Source organism: Orycteropus afer, unplaced genomic scaffold (assembly GCF_000298275.1).
Source record: "Orycteropus afer afer isolate SDZICR_OR568_19922 unplaced genomic scaffold, OryAfe1.0 scaffold00074, whole genome shotgun sequence".
Taxonomy (NCBI): Eukaryota; Metazoa; Chordata; class Mammalia; order Tubulidentata; family Orycteropodidae; genus Orycteropus; species Orycteropus afer.
This window is the reverse complement of record NW_006921661.1, coordinates 9,903,087-9,926,067: the sequence shown is the minus strand read 5'-3', so window position 1 is coordinate 9,926,067 and position 22,981 is coordinate 9,903,087. Positions and strand designations below refer to the sequence as shown.

Sequence of the window (22,981 nt, the reverse complement as noted above, 5' to 3'; positions counted from 1 at the left end):
TCCTTGGAGAGAACAATCATGGAAGAGTAGAAGGACTGTGCATGCACAGGGAGACAGCTTGAGGGGCAGGAGTGCATGGGAGGAAGGACACAGGGAAGAGGTAACTATGTGGAGGAAGTGGGAGGAGAGCTGTTGCATTGTGGGAAATTGTAGTCAATGTCATGAGACGAAGTGTGTGTGAGCTGCTGTGTGAAAAGTGAATTTACTCTGTAAATCTTCACCCAAATCGTAATTAAAAAAAAAAAAAAGAATGTAAATTTTGGTCAATGACATGAGACGAAGTGTGTGTGAGCTGCTGTGTGAAAAGTGAATTTACTCTGTAAATCTTCACCCAAATCGTAATTAAAAAAAAAAAAAAGAATGTGTTATTTGGTTATCTAGAGATTCATAAAACTGTTTGAATGTCTTCTACTTCCCATCTCTCCTAAGTTTCAGAGTAGTAGCATACAGGTATCTAGATTTTCTCTAAGTTACCCTGTAGTTACTCCAAATTCATCCTTTCCTCACTCCTAACCAAAGCAGTGTTCTTTCAGCTCCAGGGATCCTCAGGGACAGGCTGGCAAAAAGAGGAAAGAGCCTGCTAGCTATGCTACTTGACTGGTCAAACTTGGTCCCTCTGTGCTCCCCATCCCTACACCTGCTTGCTTCTCCTCTGCCTTTTCTTCAAGATGTTAAAAACTCGCAATAAAAAACAAATACAAAATGCTGTAATTAATAGCCAATTCCAAGCCAACCCAGCATCTCTACTAATAAACCTCAACACTTGCAAAAAGAACAATAAATTCTGCCCCTCTCTGGTTCTGAGGTGGTCTTTTTTATATACTCCGTGTGTGTGTGTATGTATGTGGGTAACTGTGTCTACATATATATTTATTTTCCTTTATTTCCCATCCAGGGAGGGGCAGAATAATGAACTGCGTGCGTCAGGGAAGATGAATCTGAGATACTAGGGAGCAGTGCAGTAAAAAGATTAAAGTGTTATTATTGTTGGTTTTTTTTCCCCCATGGTCCATTGTGACAGCTCGACCGTCATCTGTAAAAAATGTCTCAGCGAGAGATAATCATCGGAAACTCAATAAAGCGTCAGGGGGAGCCTCAGCCCCCATCAATCACAGGGTGCCTGGAAAATTTCAGCCCTCTGTCTCCCTTCCTGCTATCCATATAAATGTCTCTAATATATTTTGTGTGGTGTGTGGGACCTATGCCTGATTTGGAACTTTTGATGAAAAAATATTTATATACAAAATATGTAAATCAGTTAAAAATCACAAGACTAGTTCTTTGGCACCCCATTCTACTTTTTCTTATTCTTATAAATGCAATAGAATTTATTCTTTTTAATAAAACATGGCAACTAGTCTATCTCTCTCCCCTAGTCAAATATATATACATAGGGTTGGAAGACTGAAAGGATGGAAACAATTAACTAACAGGATGACAGACTTAGTCTTTGTCAGCCAAAATGCCTGATGGACTCACAGTGCATTGTCTATGCTGGTGACTCTACAATGGCCACGGCTGCTGAGAAATGACACATAAAACCACTGGCCCTGGAGATGTGATAAGGTTCTGTGTGGGTGTGAACAATGATGAGGAAGAGGCAGGGACATTGATTTAAAATAATAACTTGCCAAAGTGTTTCTGACCTGGTTGATTCCTAAGCCTTCTAAGACTTTGGACAAGCCAGAGGTTCTAAGCTGACCTGACAAAGTATGAGACACATACAAACTGATCTGCTGATTGAGTTCTATACAGAGCAGGAGACAGCTCTGCTGGCATTTGGCATCATGTTTCTGCCTCAATTTCCTGAGTGCCTCCATTATAGGGTTGCTGTTAATAAATAGGAAGTATCAATAAATGTTACCTGCTGCTGCTATCATCATCATTGTGGTCTCATCACCATTTCTCTCTGCTTCTTTACCCTGGAAGAATCAGTTCCTGCAATGGCCTGTCTTCTAGGACCTTCAAGGTTCCCTTCTGTCTAAAGGATAAAGTCCAAGCATCTTGATCTGGCCTCAGTCTACTACTGTTGAATTTTTACTGCTCAGTACTCTCTGAAACAAATCCTCTGCTGTGTGGATGTTTCACCAATAAGAAGTCTGCTTGCTGGCCTGAAACTTACTTTTCTGTTTTCCATCTGAGTATTTTAGGCAAAGAATATCCCTTCTCCACTTACACCCAACCACACCAACTCACTGAAACCTTTCCAAAACCATCCCACACTTTTGAGGCTCAAATTATTTCCTTGACTGCTTCAGCCACAGATATTCCCTTTTGAGCTCTGATAGCCCATGTTGTCTGTAGGTTGATTGAATCCTTGTCAAATACCATCTTGGGCACATCTTCAATCTTTATTAAGTATTGTTGTTGACTGAAACAAACAAACAAACAAACAAACAAACTCACTGCCATCAAATTGATTCCAACTCACAGCAACTCCCTTTGGGTTTCTGAGGTGGTAAATCTTTATGGAAGTAGATTGCCCAGTCTTCCTTGTTGTTGATAGCACCTTACATTTGCATGTCTTACATTTTCTCAAGTGCTTTAGAAAACACTTCAATTTGATACTGACAACAAGCCTGTACAGCAGGAAATATTCTCTAAAGATGAGAAAATCAAGATTCAGAGAGAAAGAGAACTGCCCAAAGCCACTCCTTGCTTGGATTCTAAATAATATTTGGTTGCTTGTTGATAACAGACAGAAAAGCATTCAGAAGGTTGTGTCAAAGACTCTGAATGTAGTTCCATAAGGGTATAATGAGGATAACGATGATGTAAAAATTGAAGTCTACAGATGGTGCCTGGCTACCACTGTCAACCACTCGGAGGGGGATCTATGTAGGAGATCCTGGATAGAGTGGGAGAACAATGTGGAACAAAACTCAAAATCATTTAAAAAAAAAAAAAAGGGACTAGGTTTGCTGGTCTGATAGAGCCTGGTAGAACCCCTGGGACTATGGCCCCTAGCTGCCCTTCAGGTCTGGAACTGAACCCACTTCTGTGGCTTCCAGCCAAACAAAAGACAGGCATGTAAGCTGAACATTTACAACAGGTAGATATCCTCCTTGGAGAAATCGACCATGGTAGAACAGAAGGGCTGTGTATGCACAGGGAGACGACTTGGGGGGGCAGGAGTGCATGGGAGGGAAGGACATAGGGAAGAGGTAAATATGGGCAGAAGTGGGAAGAGAGCTGTTGCATTGTGGGAATTGCAGCCAATGTCATGAGACAAAGTGTAAGTGAACTGCTGTATGGAAAACAAATTTGCTCTGTAAACTGTCACCCAAATCACAATAAAAATTAAAAACAAAAAACAGAAGCTTACATTAATGGAATTCCTTCTATTTTCTAGGATTTTGGTTAGGCATAAAACATACTATCTCTAACTCTCCCAATAACCTTTATTTTACAAATAAGGAGATTGCCTCTGAGAGGTGCATAAAATTGCTCCAAGTGTCACAATATCAAGTGCCACTCCTCGGAAGGAAGGTTGGGCAATCCTACTTCCGTAGTGATACTGCCTCGGAAACCCAAGGAGGGGTCGCTATGAGTCGGGTTTGACTCGACGGCACATAACAACAACAACAACACACCCATAACACCATGGCTTAGGCACATGCCTCTCTAGCAGTGAAGCTTAAGGGGGCAAAATAAGGTCTTTTCCAGGGAGGCAAAGTTTCAGATGAGTTTTTAAGCAGTTCAAGCACAAGGCCACAATGCCTGTATTCTGGACCATGCTACTCAAAGAGTGAGAGGATGTTAGAAATGTAAATTCTTAGTCCCATCCCAGACCTACCAAGTCAGAACTTCTAGTAGTGTGGCCCAGGAAATCTGTGTTTTAAACAAGCTGTTTAGGCAGTTCTTATGCAAGCTACCTATACTCTTATTTCATTGGGTGTCTTATTATTCCCATCAGAGTTTGAACTCTGCTGTATCTAGGCAAGGCTGAGTATGTAGTGGGTGCTGAGTTGACATATACAGCAGTCAGGTGAGTAGATGGGTTGGGATGAACCCACTCTTTGGCAATGTCCTAGACAGGAAGAGAAATATAGAGAGCAGTTCCATTACCGCCAGTGGGGACTCCTAGCCACCTGCTAAACGCCAGGGCACTTGTCCACTGGTTAGTGATGCGCCAGCCTGCACTGTCTTGTCCCTTATCTGAAGACAGAGATGGGGAGGTCAGCTGGAGCAGGCTAGGACCTGCAGCTATTAGAGTGCCTATAAGGAAAGGGCCAACTGGGGCTGGTGGGATTGGCCCCAGCAAGTTGAGCCTGGCAAGTCAGGCCTTTTACCACCAGAGGGGCCCTATGCCAATCCAGCTTCTATACAACTAACACATCTTTATTCAGCCACCACTTGGAGCTGAGAAGAGAAGCTGATTTACAGCCCTGCTCTGGCCACGTTTCTGCCGTGTTTTATTGTTTTAATTGTACATATGAGAGGCACTCTGAGTACTCGCTTGCATTTCTGACAGCCCCAGACACCCCATGTTTATAACAAACAGTTACTTATAAGCAGCCAGCGGCATCCCTGGCTGGGCAATTTGTTTACTGTTACCACTAATTTATTGCCTCCTTCACCTGAGGATCAGGGCCTATCAGCCAGCCACAAGTGACTCTCCTGGAGTGGGCATGGGTGGCGCTCGAGGCACTGAATGGGATGTGTCTGAAGCGGGGAAATGAGTTGATAGAGGCACAGCCATGATCTCCACTCTCCTCTCCATATTTGTGCCATCTCTGTGCCTTTGCTCAAGTTGTGGACTTACTTAGAATATCTTTTCTTGTTGTCCTTCCTCTTGACCTTCCAGAGCTGAGCTCAAATCCCACTTCTTCCAAGTACACTACTGGCTCTGATGGTGAGTCTAGAGATTTCTAGAACCTCAGAAATCAGAGGGCTGACATGGCCCTTGGAGGCCATATAATCCAAAGCCCCAGGTCTTTGGATCTCCTTTACAGCATCCCTGATGGCCAGACATCCAGCTTCCATTAGTCACCTTTGAGTGGTACATTCCTCAGGAAACCAAAGAGAGGCTTCCTACCTTACCCTGAGCCAAAATCTATGGCCATAGAGAAATTTTTCATCAAATGTCATTGTGCCTTAATTATATGTATCTCCAATCACCACATCAACTCTATGTTGTTGTTGTTGTTATTTGCCGTCGAGTCGGCCCCGACTCATAGCCGTGTTTTATTGTTTTAGTTGTACATATGAGAGGCACTCTGAGTACTCGCTTGCATTTCTGACAGCTCCTTGGGTTTCCGAGGCAGTATCACTACGGAAGTAGGATTGCCCAACCTTCCTTCCGAGGAGTGGCTGGTGGGTTTGAACCGCCAGCCTTTAAGATGGGTTAATAGATGAGAAAACTGAAATTCAAAGACCTTAAATTACCTGCTCAAGATCACACAGTAACAGAGCATGGATGAACCATGACTGCATAACACAGAAGCCTGACCTTGTGAAGATGCCACTCTAATGGGTGGAGAGTATGGACAGAACAGTCAGGCCAACAAGGTTTGCATATCAAGCAGAGGGTTGGTCACCTGCACCAGACAAGGATGGAAGATGCTGTAGGCACTAAGCTGAGCCGGCTTCTTGCTAAGGAGCAATGCTCATAGGTAATACAGGAGAAGGGTTTTGCTAGGAATGGAACAAATGATGACAAAGTCTCAGTGAAGAAGGCAGAGGAGTTTCTTTCCTCCCTCAGCTATGTCTGTTCTGTGCAGGCAGAACAGATACAATGCTTCTCTGAGGGAAAAACAACTTGATTTCTGATACCTTTTAGTCTCTGTGCCCAGATCCTCTTCTCTCTTCATGCTTTAAATGTTGGCATTCCTGAGTGAGGCACATGTCCTTAGCTTACGACTCTACACCTTCACTTTAAATCCTTCCCTGGGCAATTGCACTTACATCCATTGTTTTAACTATCAAGCAAATGCTGGCAACTCCTAAATTTCTGGATAGAGTGGGAGGAAAAACATGGAACAAAATCCAAAAACACAATAATGACCAAAATTACTGGTCGGATGGAGTCTGGTGGGACCCCCAATACTATGGCCCTGGAATACACTTCGGGCCTGGAATAAAACTCACTCCCAGGGGCTGGCTCTCAGCCCAATAGTAAACAAGATGTACATGCAGACCACTCAACCCAGCATGACGCACCCACATACTCTATGGAGATGCATGCCTTGGAGCAATTGACCACGGGGCACCAGAGGGGCAACATTTGCACAGAGGAAATGCAGGACAAGCAGGAGTGCATAACTATGAGGGGAGGAGGGTGGTGGTGGTGGTGGTGGTGTTACTGGGCAGGGAGGGGAGAAGACTGGGTTAGGTTGGGGATGGTAACTGGGGAATGAAACCAAATGTACATGAAGTATTGAATGTAAAACAAACAAAAATAAAAAAGAAAAGAAGAAGAAATTTCTATCTCTTGCCCGACTTCTCTTTTGAGCTCCAGACCCACATACCTAACCGTTCACCCAAATCAGAAACTGAGGTGTCACTGGATGCCTCCTCTTCTATCACTTCTCACATTCCACTAAGTACTTACCTCATCCTATTATTTTTCTAACATCTGTTTTCTCCATTCCCAAAGATCATCCTTGGGCTCAAGAAAACAAAGTAAAATATTATAATGAAATGTGTGAAGACTTGGAGTTAGAAAACCAAAAGGGAAGAATACACTTGGCATTTCTCAAGCTGAAAGAACTGAAGAAAAAAAATCAAGCCTCGAGTCGAATATTGACATATTCTATGGGCAAAGTACTAAAAACTGTAGGAAACATCAAAGGGAGATGGAAGGAATACACAGAGTTACTGTACCAAAAAGAACTGGTCAACATGCAACCACTTCAGGAGACAGCATATGATCAAGAGCCAATGGTACTGAGTGAAGATGTCCAAGCTGCACTGAAGGAAATGGCAAAAAACAAGGCTCTAGGAATTGATGGAATGCCCACTGAGATGTTTTAACAAACAGATGCAATGCTGGAAGCCTTCAATTGTTAATGCGAACAAATTTGGAAGAGAGCTACCTGGCTAACCGATTGGAAGAGATCCATATTTGTGCCCATTCCAAAGAAAAGTAATCCAACAAACAGAATGTGGAAATTATTGAACAACATTAATCTATCATGCAAGTAAAATTATTTTGCTGAACATAATTCAAAAATGGTTGCAGAAGTCCATCAATAGGGAACTGCTAGAAATTTAAGCCAGACTCAGAAGAGGACAAGGAATGCGGGTTATCACTGCTGATGTCAGATGGATGTTGGCTGAAAGCAGAAAACACCAGAAAGATGTTTACCTGGGTTTTACTGACTATGCAAAGGCATTCAACTATGTGGATCATAACAAATTATGGGTAACACTGTGAAGAATGGGAATTCCAGAACACTTCATTGTGCTCATGAGAAACCTGTACATAGATCAGGAAGCTGTCATTCGAACAGAACAAGGGGATACTGGATGGTTTAAAATCAGGAAAGGTGTGTGTCAATCCTTTCACCACACTTATTAAATCCTTATGCTGAGCAAATAATCCTAGAAGCTTGACTGTATGAAGAAAATGGCATCAGAATTGGAGATAGGAAGATGACACAACCTTTGGTTGCTGAAAGTAAAGAAGACTTGAAGCACTTACTAATGTAGATCAAAGATTACAGCCTTCAGTATGGATTATACTTCAACATAAAGAAAATAAAAATCCTCATAAGTGCACAAATAAGCAACATCATGACACAGAGAAAAGACTGAAGTTGTCAAAGATTTCATTTTACTTGCATCTATAATCAACACCCATGGAAGCAGCAGTCAAGAGATCAAACAAAGTATTCCACTGGGAAAATATGCTGCAAAAGACCTCTTTAATGAGCAAAGATATCACTTTGAAGACTAAGGCGCACCTGACCCAAGCTGTGTTATTTTCTTTCAATAGCCTCATATGCATGTGACAGCTGGACCATGAGTAAAGAAGACTGAAGAATAATTGATACATCTGAATTGTGGCTGCTGAAGAATACTGAAAATACCATGGACTGCAAGAAGAACAAAAAAATCTGTCTTTGAAGAAGTACAGCCGGAATGTTCCTTAGAAGAGAGAATGCCCAGACTTCGCCTCACGTACTTTGGTCATGTTATCAGAAGACACCAGTCCCTGCAGAAGGATATCATACTAGGTAAAGTAGAGGGTCACCAAAATAGGGAAGTCCCTCAACAAGATAGATTGACACAGTGGCTGCAATGACGGGCTCAAACATAATAATGACTGTGAGGATGGTACAGAACAGTGTAGTGTTTTGTTCTGCTGTACACAGGGTTGCAATGACTCAGAACTGACGCAATGGCACCTAACAAGAACAACAACAAAGATCATCTTTAGGAATTCCAAGAAATTATAATGCATTCTGGGGGAGAGAAGGGTGGCTTCTCATCAGCTTCTCAAAGAGACCCTTCACCCTAAAAGGGTCAAGAACCATTGCTAATCTCTGCTTTTCAATTTCATCCTCCACCCCTCCTGAATGGACCCCTGCTTAAAATCCTTTAACAGCCTTCAAGATACAGTATGTACTCCCGAGAACTGTCTTACAAAGTTCTTCCCAGGTGTAGCCCAGTTTACCTCTCTAGTCTTGGCAAATAATTCCATCTGCTACCCCTCATCATGGGAGCTCTGGTAGCATAGTGGATAAGACACTTGCCTGCTAACCAGAGGGCTGGCGGTTCAAACCCACCAGCCACTCCTCGGAAGGAAGGTTGGGCAATCCTACTTCCGTAGTGATACTGCCTCGGAAACCCAAGGAGGGGTCGCTATGAGTCAGGTTTGACTCGACGGCACATAACAACAACAACAACAACACCCCTCATCATCATCTCCGTGTCACTATGATGTGTTATTCCTTTTATCTGGAAGGTCCATCCCTCTCAGCTTGCCTGGCAATAGATTCATCCTTGAGATCCAATCCAAAGTCACTTACCCTGTGACAATTTCCAGACACCAGCTTGCCCCCAGGCAGAGTTCATCACTCTCTTTTCAGAGTGACTATATCTGCTGTACATCTACCTTTGAATTTATCACTTTGTACTGATTTCCCTCTTGCCCCCTCCCCCAATAGATCTGTCTTCTCACTTGACTGGAAGCACTGTGAGGGCCTAGACCATATATATTACTTTTTATATTCCCATCAGCAATAGAGTACCTGATACTCAGTAATTGCACATTAAATTATAAATACAAGAAAGGATAAGCAATTATAACCATAGAACACTTTACAATTCACAAATCACACATTTTATCTATTGATCTTCCTGACAATACTGGTAAGGTAGACAAGGGTTGCATTACTAGGGTTTAAGGAGGACTTGCCATGGTCACAAACTATAGTTCACTATCTTCCCTGAGTACTGAGCACAGGCTAAGGCTCACAGAAGTATCTGTTTAAAATCTAGTGAACTTGATGGACTCTGGCAAAGACTTTACGGTCTAATATTGAAGGTCTGCCCAACTTTTTTGAGCCTATATATTCTAGGCAAGGAAGAATATCTTGCATTTCTTATTCTGCTCACCCCCTTCCCTCCAATTCATATAACTACCCATGAAAAAGTCAATCCAATTCAAAGAAAGAAAAAACATAGGACTCTCTTGCTTCTACTTAATAAATGAGAATGACCCAGAGCTAGGTACAGCGCCTTGTATACAGTAGGCACTCAACACATACTAGTCACATGGATGAAAGAATGATATAGCCTTAAAGACAAAAAGTAAAGGAAAAAAAGTTAAGAAAGAACTGAAGGCTTTGGGTAAGGACAGAGCCCTAAAATGATGCTAAAGGAGTATAACTCTCCAGGTTCCAGAGTAAAAAGCAGGTACATGAAGTCTGAGAGCAGAGCACATCCAAACTGATACAGTAAGATAAGCTACCAAAAACTGTAGCAAGCAAAGGTGGCCTGGAATTTAAAAAAGAAAAGAAAAAGGTGGAGAGAGGCTAAGCTGAAGCACAGTGAATTTATCAACAGCTCCTGACAAAATTCTTGAATGTATTTTAAAAATGTTTCTTAAACACTTCAGAGATTACTGGGCACCAGTATAGGTTCCTAATAACAAGACATGAACATGCCAGTATAACCTGATTTCCTTTCTGGAAGGGTGACTGGGAGAGGAAAAATTAAACAAATGCTACACACATTTTGATTTTGCAAGAAATCTCAGAAAATCTCTTACAATTTTGTGAACAAGATGAAGAGTGGGGCTGGAAAAAAAGTTTAGTGGATTCACAGTTGCTTCAACAAAAATATCCATGAATATTGAATAATGGGTCAAAATTGTCCTAAGGGCAATTGCTTGTAATGTGCTTCAGGATTCTGGATTTAGCAGAGTACTAATAACCATTTTAATCAGACTAGTATTTAAGGCCCATGATGGCAGGGATCTCATCTGTAAGCACCTAGAACAGTGCCTGGTATACATGGGAATTAAATCAATAAAAATCTAATAAATCAATCAATTCACAGAAAGCTTACTCATAAAATTTGTAAATCATACAGAATAAGAAAGATAGTTAATGTTTTTATTTTATTTCATGAGAGATATGATAAGCCTTTTCCAGTATTTTTGTTGTCTATCAGTCTACAGGTTTGCTATGAATTGACTTGATGGCAATGGGTTTTATGGCTCTATCTGGAATGCAGGCTGGCTGGTGAAAGAGTTAAAAAGAATTCAGAGGAGGTGATGAAAAAAAGAAAATATCTAGAACAGATATTTCTGTTCTAGAAAAATATCTAGACTATAAAAAAAGAAAATATCTACACCATAGCAGACTATAGTCTAAGTGCCAACTCTGGCCTGCTGCCTATTCTTGTAAATAAAGTGTTACTTGAACATAGCCACAGTCATTCACAGTCTATGGCAACTTTTGCACTACAATGGCCATACTGAGTTGTTATGACAGAAAATGTCTAGCCTAAAGAGCTTAAAATATTTACTATCAGGCTCTTTCTAGAAAGAGTTTACTGACCACTGATCTAGAATGTTGAGTATGAGTTTCAACCTGGAGAGAACCATTAGAATATTACCCAAATCCACTGCCATCTAGTCCATTCCAACTTACAGCAAGCCTATATAACAAAGTAGAAGTATCCCATAGGGTTTCCAAGAGTGTAAATCTTATTGTAAGCAGACTGCCATATCTTTGTCCCACAGAGTGGCTGGTGGGTTTGAACTGCTGACCTTTGGATTAGCAGTCAAATGCTTTAACCACTGTGCTAACAGAGTTCCTATCAGAATATAAAGCTATGAAACTTCAATGAAGACATGGTCTGCATTGGGAGAAGCACAGAGGGCAAATCAAGAGACATATGCTCTGTCCTGGAAGTGTTATTTCAGTAATGACCCTGAAAAAGTATAGTCTATCCAGAGGATGAGATAAAGACAGAATGAAAATCAGTTGAAAGAACTGTAAAAGAGAAGACAGTAGGCAAATGATCACTACCTTAAAATAGGTGAACTATGGGGCAGAGAGTGGTGGCATGATCTGTATGGTTCCCAACTTTAGTACTGACAATAAGAGAGGGTTCAGGAAGGCAGACTACTGAATAAAACCAGTTTTTTTTTTTTTTTTAAAAAAAAAAAACACAACCACAATTAGTGTTAAGAATGAAGTGGGTTCCCTAAGCAAACAGAAGTTGATGCTAGGGTCAGGGAGGCTGCAGGAGGATTGCTACCCTAGAGGGTGGGGGACTGATGTGTCAGGAGAGGTTAGACTAAATGGCCTTCCAGCTCTGAGATTCTGTGAATCAAAAATGTTTACTGAACCCCTCTGGGATTCTGAGAGTAGATTAGAAGACACCCCTCCTATGTGGTCCCGCCCTCTAAGCAAATGCTCCTTTTTGATTTTTGGTGAAAGCACTTGAACAGAAGACAGAGCTGAGGGTGGCAATGCTGTGCTTTGGTGAGGAAAGCCCGTATCAGCTAAGCCCCCATGTCAGGCTGCAAATATAGGGCAAGTCTGGCACTCACGAAATTCTGCTGTGTTTGAAACACAAAATGAACATAATTCCTCCAGGCTCAGTGGGGAACCCAAGGAGGCATAGGTCATGGCCTACACATGCAAGGAACTGTCAACTGAGAGGAGAGAAAGACATATGGGCAGATTAAAGTTCAAATAACCATATAAGAGGCCAAGATTTAGAGAACATTCAAAAGAGCAGCTGAGGGCAGGTTGCAATTACTGACAAGTACAGGGAAGGCTTTTGTGGAGGATCTAGTCTGAGCAATGGAGTCTTAACAGAAGGACCAGGTTTCAAGAGGTGGTGAGGCAGGGGAAGGGCAACTTTACATTTTATCTGGGCAGCAGTACCCCAATGCTCTTGGACATCCCTCAAGCTGCTGATGTAAGGAACTTTCTCTGTGAGGCAGCAATGACACCTCTGCTCTTGGGCTACAACATACATCAGTCAGGCAGCCTCATCAACAGCTCTGAGGACATGGAACATTGCTCCCCCAGCTGGACCCTCCTCCAGGCCAATTTTCTGATCTTTAGGCAGTCAGCAAGGCTGTCTGTCCTGGCATCGTTGCCAACCCTCAAGTAGCCAATGCCCAGATGCTCTGTTGTTGGAAATATGAGGGGGATCTCAACCTCTACGAGATAGTGGACAGGCAGTATGGACAATCTGGATGAGCAAAAAGCTCAAATGTAAAATACTCATTTCTGCATGGAGCCAAAACAACCTACTATATTCTCGACCCACTTTCAAACAATTATTCACCATAGGCAACAAAATTGATCTGTCCAGGGGCCCTCCAGCAGACATGTGACTGAGCTCTAGTAAAGGTGAACACCACCTTTTTCTTCTGTGGAACTTCTAACAATTACCCACATAGCATCTGAAGGAGGCACTGATAATGACCTCATTTTACAAGCACAGGCATCAAGGCACAGAGAGAGACTGACTGCTGAATTGAATCATACACTAAGCTGAGGAGCTAGTCTCATCGAAGGATTGTATTTTACATAATGGAATGGGGGGCAGTATTCAGTGCAACGTTGAGGGACCTCCCGAGGCTCTGAGGTTTCTTCTGAGGAAGGAGTGAGGCTGCTTCTTAGTTCTGGGGAAGGTTAAATCTGCCAGAAGTGAAAGATGACCAGATCCACATTCCATGCAGCTGCCTTAATTATTTCATTGACAACTGCTCCACTGCCCATACTGGGACTCCGCAAGTTTGGTGTCTCTGCCTTTGGGAGACCAACAGTTGAAATCAATGCTCTCCCCTTCCTATCTGTCACAAAGTCAGACCTCTATTTCACTCTTCAAGACTTTCGAAGTAATACCAATTATGGATCCAGAAGGGACTGTGACAAACATCTGTTTCAAGTCCTCCAGGTTAAACAGGAGTTCCCAAAGAGAAGGGACTGGCTTTCATTCTGAGCTGCTAGTCAAGCTGGCACAGAGCAGGGATAAGAGAATGCACACAGAAGAGAGCTCCCAGAGCAGTAGGATAGTCCACACTCACCTTCCAAAGAATGGATTCCCTGCTCCTTGGAGGTCTTGTAAACACTGCTAAAATCATCTCCAAGGTTTGGGTCAGCCCCAGCGGCAAGCAGAACCTGCACCACACTGGAAGAAATCAGAAATACAGAAGTGTCAGGATCAGGAAAGGCCCAGGAAGCAGACCCAGATTCTGAAGCATGTTTCTGGGGTGCATCTCCCTCTGCTCATGTGTGTGGTACAGTGGAAAGAACATGGACTCTGGGAGTGTAAAAGATAAGGGTAGGAAAGCTGGCTTGGAAGCTTCCTAGCTGAGAGCTCTGGATAAGTTACTCAACCTCTCTAAGGCTCAGTCTCTGCAACTACAAACTCTTCAACAATTACTTTCAAATAGCCTACTCTGTGCTAGTCACTGTTCTAGTGCTGGAATCTGTGCCCTCATGGAGTTACAGTCTTCTAGGAAGGGTAACAGTTCAGCATAAAATGACAGCAAAGTGTGTTAAAGGTTATGATGAGAGAAGTCCTATGTGCAGTAGCAAAACAAAGGAGGGGATCAGGGAAGGCCTCCCCTAAGAAGAGGTATTGAAGGTATTTAAGATTTGAAGGCTAAAGAGCCAGATCTAGCATGGTAAAGTAGGAGGACCCAACATATTTACAAAGCCTAGTGGTGAGAGCACGTGCTAGATCTGAACAGAAACAAGCTGGGGTGTAAGGGGAAGAACAGTGGGAGATGAGGTAAGCCACGGAAGGGTTGAAAGGGGGAGTGATATGAAAGATACTTTGCTCCTCCCAATTACAAAAGATATACTTGCTTTTAAAAACATTCAAACCATGAAGAAATATAGTAAATGAAAAAAACTAAAATGTTCCCTTATATCCACCCTCCTTAATCTAAACTCCAAGAGTAACCACAGCTTCAGAGGTGGGTATATTTCCTTCCAGAACTCTGTCACTAGAAAAATAATTCTAGTGACTCTGTAATAATGGACTAGAGGGAGTAGAACCAGAGACAGGGGCCTGCACTGGGTTGTTCCAAGGTTAAATCAGATACATTTATAAAACACTGTACAGTGTTTGCTCTAGGAAGTGCTCATGTTAGCTTTCTTTCTTCTTTCTCTTTTATGTAATGTTCCTGCTTATGCTTTCCTTCTTGTTCACAAAACTCAGAGAGCATAATCTAGGAGAAGTGAATGCTTTAGTATATATACAATTATTCCAGTTTTCATATGAATATATACATGTATTTATAAAAATGGGATCATACATAAACTGTATGCACACACACACATACGCACACACTTCCAGAAACTAACTAAATATTCATCTATAACACTCTTTTGTCTTTTTTTTTAATTGTGATTTGGGTGGAAGTTTACAAACCAAATTATTTTTCCAATCAACAATTCATACATATTTTGTTTTGTAACGTTAGTTGCAAACCCTTCAATGTAACAGCACTCTTTCCATGTCCTCCTTGGGTTCCCCATTTCCATTTGTCCTTCTTTCCTGCCCCTTTCTGCCTTTTGCCTTTTTGTTTTGGGGAAAATGCTGCCCTTTTGATCTCATGTGGTTAACTGTTCTGAGAATTACATTTCTCATAGGTGTTATTGTTCACTTTATAGGCCTGTCTATTATTTGGCTTGGAAGGTGATTCCCAGGGGTGGCTTCAGTTCCAGGTTTGAAGATGTCTAAGGCCATAGTCTTGGGGGTTCTAGTTTTTATCAGACCAGTAAGTCTAATCTTTTCTATAATTTTGAAATTTGTTCTACATTTATTTCCCACTCTGTCCAGGATCTTCTATTGTAATCCCTTTCAGAGTGGTGGGTATTGATAACCGTGCACCACCTAGTTCTTCTGGTCTCAGAGTAGTTGAGGCTGTGGTTCGTGTGGTCCATCAGTCCTATGGACTGACTGTTTCCTGGAGTCTTTGATTTTCTTCACTCTTCTTTGCTCTGGATGGGGAGAGACTAATAGTTGCATCTTAGATGGCTGCTCGCCAGCTCTTAAGACCCCAGTTGCTACTCTTCAAAGTAGGACATAGAACACTGTCTTTATGGACTATGTTATGCCAATTACAACACTGTTTTTAATGGTTGCACAGTATTCCATTATAACACTATCCCATGCTTTATTTACCCAGTCCCCTATTGTAAAACAATTAGATTATTTTTAATATTTCAATATTATCAATAACACAATATCGCTGGTTATTTTCTTTGGATAAATTCCTAGACTATGAAGTTTTAAGTCAAAAAGTATAACCATTTTAATAAATATTATTAAACTGCTTTTCAGAAAGTTGTACCAATTTTAATTTTCCCTAGCAAAGTATGAAGTATGAGAGCAACCGTGTGCCTTCCCTTCAACAAAATAGGGTGTTTTTGTTTTTCAGAATGTGTTAACTGGTTAACAGGAAATAGTATCATATTGCTGTTTCAACTTGCATTTCTTTGATTACTAGTGAGGATGTACTTTTTTATGTTTAAAAGCCAGTTTTTTTTTTTTTTTTATGAATCCCTTATTCATGTTCTTTGCCTACTTTTCTCTTAGTATGTTTATCTTTTGCTTACTGATCTTTAAAACTGTTAATGCTTTTGAAGACAAATGATAAACATTTCAAACAATTACTCTTAACTATTAAAAAACAAATTACATTTTTAGTTTTTTCTTCTTTGATAGTTTTTTCAATACCCATAAACCAGCAATGTTAATGGTTTTCCCTGTACTACCCAGTTTGATTATTACACCTATTCCTCACTTACTGGCTATCTTATTATCTGACACTTTGCATTTATGACCATAGTATAAAATCAATCTATTTTGTGTATTAATGACATACACCTGGCATTATTTAAGCAGTAATGAATGCTAAGATATAAGGCAAGAGTAAAGCTGGCTGTGATGCTTTAAGGTTATGTGTCACCTTGGCTGGGCCATGATTTTCAGTGGTTTGGTAGTTACATAAATGACGTAATTTGGCAGTTGTATGATGATGTGGTCATCCTCCATTTTCTTATAATGCCTATTTTCACATTAACCACCTGGTCTTTAGAACTTAATCATGTCAATAAGTGAGGAGTGGGTGTATTACTTTCAACAGACATAGCACCTGGTTACCCATCTGCCTAATGGATGACCAGATTCCAATAAATTCCATGCATACCAACACACATTCATTATAGGTAAGTCAAACAACCATAATCCATCTTTCATGTAACTGATGTTCTTCTACATCTGATCAAACATAGGCAAGTGAGTCTCTTGTCTATGTACTTTACCTAAAAGGACTTTAAAAATTACCTTTCACAGGTGATTTATCCAGAATATGGATTAAGATTACAAAGAGAAGGGAGAAGGCTCTCTGAGTAGCTAAAATCCATGTTTTAAACTCATATTTAATTCATGATAGAATTCTTCAGGTTCTCCCTTGGAGATTCTTTTTCTTTTTTAGATTGTGATTAGGGTGCTAGCTTACAGAGCAAATTCATTTGCCATTCAACAGTTCATACACTCTTGAGGACTTTTTACTCTTCTTTTACATATAATTTGGATAAGACTGAACTAGTCTTCATGGTTCCTAGAAAACTGAAGGCCAAGAGGGCACAAAAAGGCTCTTATTGATGGGCATATAACTGAAGGCAGTGAGGAGTAGTATCTGACAGAGAGGTAATGTAGTATACAGCTTAAGAACACTGGCTTTAAAAACTGGGACCATCTGTGCATTGAAATGAATAATGACAGTATTCATAATGGATTATAAGCCATTATTTAACATATTATACATTATAATAACGTGGAACAAGGGATATCATAGCTGTTGTCAGATGGATCTTGGCTCAAGGCAAAGAATACCAGAAAGATGTTTACTTGTGTTTTATTGACTACGCAAAGGCATTTGATTGTGTGGATCATGACAAATTATGGATAACATTGAGAAGAATGGGAATTCCCGAGCACTTGATTGTACTCATGAGGAATCTGTACCTTGACCAGGAGGCTGTCGTTCGAACAGAACAAGGGGACACTACATGGTTTAAAATCAAGAAGGGAGTGCGTCAGGATTGTATTCTTTCTCCACACTTATTCAATCTATATGCTGAGCAAATAATCCGAGAAGCTGGACTATATAAAGAAAAATGTGGTATCAGGATTGGAGGAAGAATCATTAACAACCTGAGATATGCAGACGATACAACTTTGCTTGCTGAAAGTGAGGATGACTTACGGCACCTACTGATGAAGATTGAATACAGTCTGCAGTATGGATTACGTCTCAATATAAAGAAAACAAAAATCCTCACAACTGGACCAATGAGCAGCATCACAATAAATGGAGAGAAGATTGAGGTTGTCAAAGAATTCACGTTGCTTGGTTCTACAATCGATGCCAACGGAAGCAGCAGTCAGGACATTAGACAACGTGTAGCATTGGGAAAGTCAACTGCAAAGGAACTGTTTCAAGTGCTGAGGAGCAAGGATATCTCCTTGAGGACTAAGGTGCGCCTGACACAAGCCATGATATTTCCAATCGCCTCATATGCATGTGAGAGCTGGACAATGAATAAGGAAGACCGAAGAAGAGTTGATGCTTTTGAGTTGTGGTGCTGGCGGAGAATGCTGAAAGTACCATGGACTGCTAAAAGAACTAACACATCTGTCCTGGAGGAAGTGCAGCCAGAATGCTCCTTGGAAGCAAGAATGGCCAGACTTCGTCTCACCTATTTTGGTCATGTTGTCAGAAGGGACCATTCCCTGGAGAAGGATGTCATGCTTGGTAGGGTGGAGGGTCGACGAAAGAGGAGGAGGCCTTCAACGAGATGGATTGACACAGTGGCTGTGATGATGAGGTCAAGTATAGCAGGGATTGTGGGGCTGGCACGGGATCAGGCAGTGTTTCGTTCTGCTGTGCATGGGGTTGCTATGAGTTGGAAATGACTCGACAGCACTTAACAACAACAACAACAACAACATATTATAATAAATAAATTAGGTAATTCATGATATGTTATAATAAATTATATAATAAATAAATTACAAGCTGTTATATAATAATAAGATTCCATGAGTCCCTACTGAAAATAAATTCATAAATAAGTGGGGGAGAAGGGGAAGCTCTTCCTTACTTTAAAATGACAACTAATAAATGAAGAACCAAAACCAAACTCACTGCCTTCAAGTCAATTCCTACTCATAGAGACCTCCACTGGGTTTCCAAGGCTATAAATTTTTATGGAAGCAGACTGCTTTATCTTTGTTTCACCACCAACCTTCTGGTTAGCAGCCAAATGCCTTTACCACTCACTACATCATTAGAGCTGCTTAATAAATGTAGAAGAATGACAAAATCAGAAAATCACTATTCTGTAGCCTCATAGCAATTATCAGAGATAATAAGAATACCTTGTTCATATGGCAGTGCTTACATATGTAAAGGGCTAACAACAGTGCTTGACACATAGTAAGTGCTCAACAAGTAATAGTTATTACTACTATGTAACTGATCATGTGGTTGGGCTGTGGGGAAGTCAAGAGAAGTATAAACTATGACACTTAAAATGGAAAGACAACATGGCTAGGTTCAAAACAAAACGCTACCATTTCCATACTAGAATAATGAGGATTATGATTACAGGTTATGAGTGAGATTAAGTATGTAAAATTCTATAGTGCCCAGCAAATAGAAGGAGCTCCACTAATAGGAGCTCTTGTTCTTTTGTCCATATAATCTTGGTGATAATAACATCAATCTAGGCCTTGGTGTCCACCAGATCATCACCTGATCATCCCCCCAACCGACTCATTAGGCAGAGAGCCCTGTGTCAAGAAGGCAGCTCTTCTGTATTCTGCCTGAGTCGGCTTGTTTTCAAATCTAAGAGATAAGATTTAAACTCAAAGGGACAATAATTTGGTTAATCCTCAGCTGTTGTGCCCAATCAACATTCAATCATGTCCTCTCCCATGGCAGGCTGTCCCTCTAGGCAGCTAGTGTCACTAACTCTGCTACCTGGGCCTCTCCAGGTTGCAGAGTATTGATTCCATCTGTCCAATTTGCAGGCTGTAAGATGTGTCCAAGCAACCAAGTATGCTGCCCTTGGGGGCAGAGAGTGTTCTAGCAGGATGGGGAAAAAGAATGACTAGACTCAGCCCTGGGGCTGCAAACCCAATCAAAGTGATCCAGCAATTCACTTCACAAACTTGGAGGCCAACGAAGGTAAGCATTCAAGTAGTGACTCATCCTGCAACCTCACAGAGACGATTCCCTTCACTTTTAATAAAACTTGAAAGGCAGCAGTCCTACTGTGAAGAAATACTAAGAACAGAGGAATTGTGGCTGCTCAGTGGCCCCAAACATCTTGCCAGATGGCTAGGCTTTTGGTCTAACATCCATCACACACTTGGTAAGGCATCTAACCCAGAACTCCATAGGCAGCAGACTCTTTTTGGAGGAGTCAGTCCAGACCAGGCTAGAGGGATACATGAGTGTGGCTCATGACTAGCTTTGATGTTCAAAAGAACCTCACTGGAACTTTGGGCTACAGGAGGGGCATAAACAAGGTGGGAGGCTAGCCAGGTTAGAAAAAGCTAAGGCAAGGTTGGCAAGGACCTTGCTCAGTAGTAGTCATGGCTCGAGGAGTGTCAAGAAGTTCATAGTCAAAACAGAACTAAGGGCTAGAGACCAAGTTGAAAGTCAGAGGTGTGTATGAGTCAAAGAGTCAAAAGTTAGGTCAGAGGACAGGGACTAAAGGGTAAGGTAGAGTGGTAGATCAAAAACCAAGTAAGCAGCCAGAAACCAAGAAATATACTGGTATATTTATAAAGGCAAGACAAAAGAAGCAGAAACCAGTAGCAGTACTTTGGAAATGAGGTGATTTCTGCCTCTTTCATGTTTTTTGGTGAGACAAAAACAAATTCCCAAATTCAGGCCTGTATTTGGGAGAAGGTAACTGTTCTGGTTACCTAGTGCCTCTTTGACAGGAAATACATACCACAAATGGGATGACCTTAACAAACAGGAGTTTATTCTTACAATTTGGAAGCTTTAAATCCAAGTTCAAAGTGCCAGGCTCTAGGGGCTGAGTGAAAGCCCCTCAACCTTGGGGTCCAGCTCTGCCTCCTGCTCCCAGCCCACTGGAGCTAGAGGCATTTCTTCACTCAGACAGCTGTTGGCTGCTGAGGCTGAGAAGCCCCAAGGTTGACAAGTAAAAAGGCACAGTCCCGATGTTACCAATTCACACTGCAGGCCATTTCGGCAGAGCATAGCAGGCTGCTGAGCAATGACACAGCTACATACAGGGTCCAAGTGTGCCAAAGGCTAGAGACCATTCTCAAAGCTGCTCCTTATATACAGAAAGCAGACCACATCGCAAAGGCAGCTACTCAGCTGCTTATGGTAGATCCTACCATGGAGTTGACTGCCAGTCTCATCATGGGGAATAACTACCACCAGCTGGCCAGCCACTCAACCAGGCCCAGCCAAGCTGACATACAAACATAACCATCATAGTGACTTAAATGGGGAGATGATGAGCAAACCCACCTGGCTGACAAGGGGAGTATAGGGTCAGCAATAAGAACAGAATCTGATAGGCACAAAGGAAGGCAGGCACTGCTATTAAGAGATGATCTACCAAAGGACAAATGTAACCTCCCCTCTGTTCTGGTGCCGGCATACTGACTGCCATTTTGTAGGTATGGGTTTAGGGGTGACTGCCTTAAATTTGAATGTTGTTGTTAGGTGCTGTCAAGTTGAGTCTGACTCACAGTGACTCATACCATGGAATGAAACACTACCCAGTCCAGTGCCATCTTCACAATCCTTGCTATGCTTAAGCCCACTGAGCAATCTGGATAGCTGACAACAAATAGTGGTGTATGGGTCAGGAATCTGTGTGCTTAGTAACTGGAATAAAGGGGCAGAGTACACCATCCCACTCAATCATGTTTTTTCTAGAGCAGAAGTTATCTCCTTTCAAAGGAACTATAATGACTTCTTCATAAGCAACTGCTGAGCAAAGGCTTAAGAACATCAGTTATTTTCTCAGACAGTTCAGTATTTGTCCTCTGTGGAAATATATACCTACCAATGCCCATATCAACTTCAAATGCTAGATATAATCTCCAGATATCCCATTTCCCTACTAATTTGGGGAACCAGAGAACGACTATACTCCTCACTTACTGATATACTTAGGTTCCAAAGATCAGGCCATTATGTGAAAACTAGCGTTCTGTGAAAATGGAGAATGACCACATCAAATCACAAAATGAAAGATAACTACATCATTACATAACTGCCAAATTGCATCATCATATAACTGCCAAGCCACTAAGAATCATGGCCCAGCCAAGTTGACACAATCTTAATCATCACAGCCAGTGTTACTCTTGCCTTACCTCTGCATTCATTACTGCCAGACGTACATCATTACTGCACAAAGTAGTATGACAGATTTTTTTACTGTGGTTGTGAATGTGAAATGTTGACTAATGAGATACTCAATAAGTGAGAAGGAGGTATAGTACAAGAGGGTGTACTAATTTGGCTCTAATAGCCTTCCTGTGTGCCCATCAGAATCTGTTCAGTTCTTACCTTTGCCCAAGGGAACTAAGCAAAAAGACTGGGCCTTATAAACTCTGAAGTAAAGGTTGTAAGGGATAATGTAAAGCTGTCAGGCTGGCATGGGAGCAGCAACAGGGCAGAGCTAGCCATATTAGGGGTAGTATACAATGCAGGCCTGGAAATCTACCTAAACAGAAGTGGTCAGGTCTTCAAGGTTGGCCTGGCGCAGGGAGGAAAAGGCAAGTCCAGAGGCTAAGACCTTGGCAAGAGTTCCGCATGTGAATGGGAGCGGTGAGCTCTAACCCTAGGCTAAGAGCTGTGTTCTTTCTGCCTTATTTCTACTGCCTGCTGGTACAAGTATCTACTTTCTCAGATATGCAGAATGTGACTAAGTAGAAGGAAGACAGCAGTCTAACACTAATAGCTAATGTATATAGGAGCTCAGGTGGCATAGTGCCTAAGGCATTTGACTGCTAACCAGAAGGCTGGTGGTTCAAACCCACAAGCCGCTCCTAGGAAGGAAGGTTGGGCATTCTACTTCTATAGTGATACTGCCTTGGAAACCCAAGGAGGGATCGTTATGAATAGGATCCAACTGACAGCAGTGAGTTTGATGAGTTTGGTTTGATTTTTTTTATGTGGGAGGTACTGTTTCTAACATTTTATATATAGTCACTCATTTAATCCTCACAACAACCCTAAGAGGTAGGTCAAACCTAAGAAAATTGAGGCACCAAGGAGTTAAGAAACTTGTTCATTCATCGCAGCACTATTTACAATAGCCAAAGTATGGAAACAACCTAGATGTCCATCAACTGAGGAATGGATAACCAAACTATGGTACATACACACAATGGAATACTATGCAACGCTAAAGAGTAATGTAGAATCTGCAAAACACCGCATAACGTGGATGAACTTGGAGGACATTATGCTGAG

General features: G+C 41.6%; 1 protein-coding gene across 1 annotated transcript in view; it reads right to left on the bottom strand.

The window, feature by feature from the left end:
* The window catches only part of CLPB (caseinolytic mitochondrial matrix peptidase chaperone subunit B), a 217,569-nt gene that overhangs the window by 104,331 nt on the left and 90,257 nt on the right, over positions 1-22,981 (bottom strand). Inside the window, exons 4-5 of the mRNA XM_007940977.2 lie at positions 13,508-13,611; positions 4,069-4,158 (exon numbers count right to left, since the gene is read on the bottom strand). Of these exons, the coding sequence (XP_007939168.1) occupies positions 4,069-4,158; positions 13,508-13,611 (194 nt within the window). The remainder of the gene's footprint in view (positions 1-4,068; positions 4,159-13,507; positions 13,612-22,981) is intronic.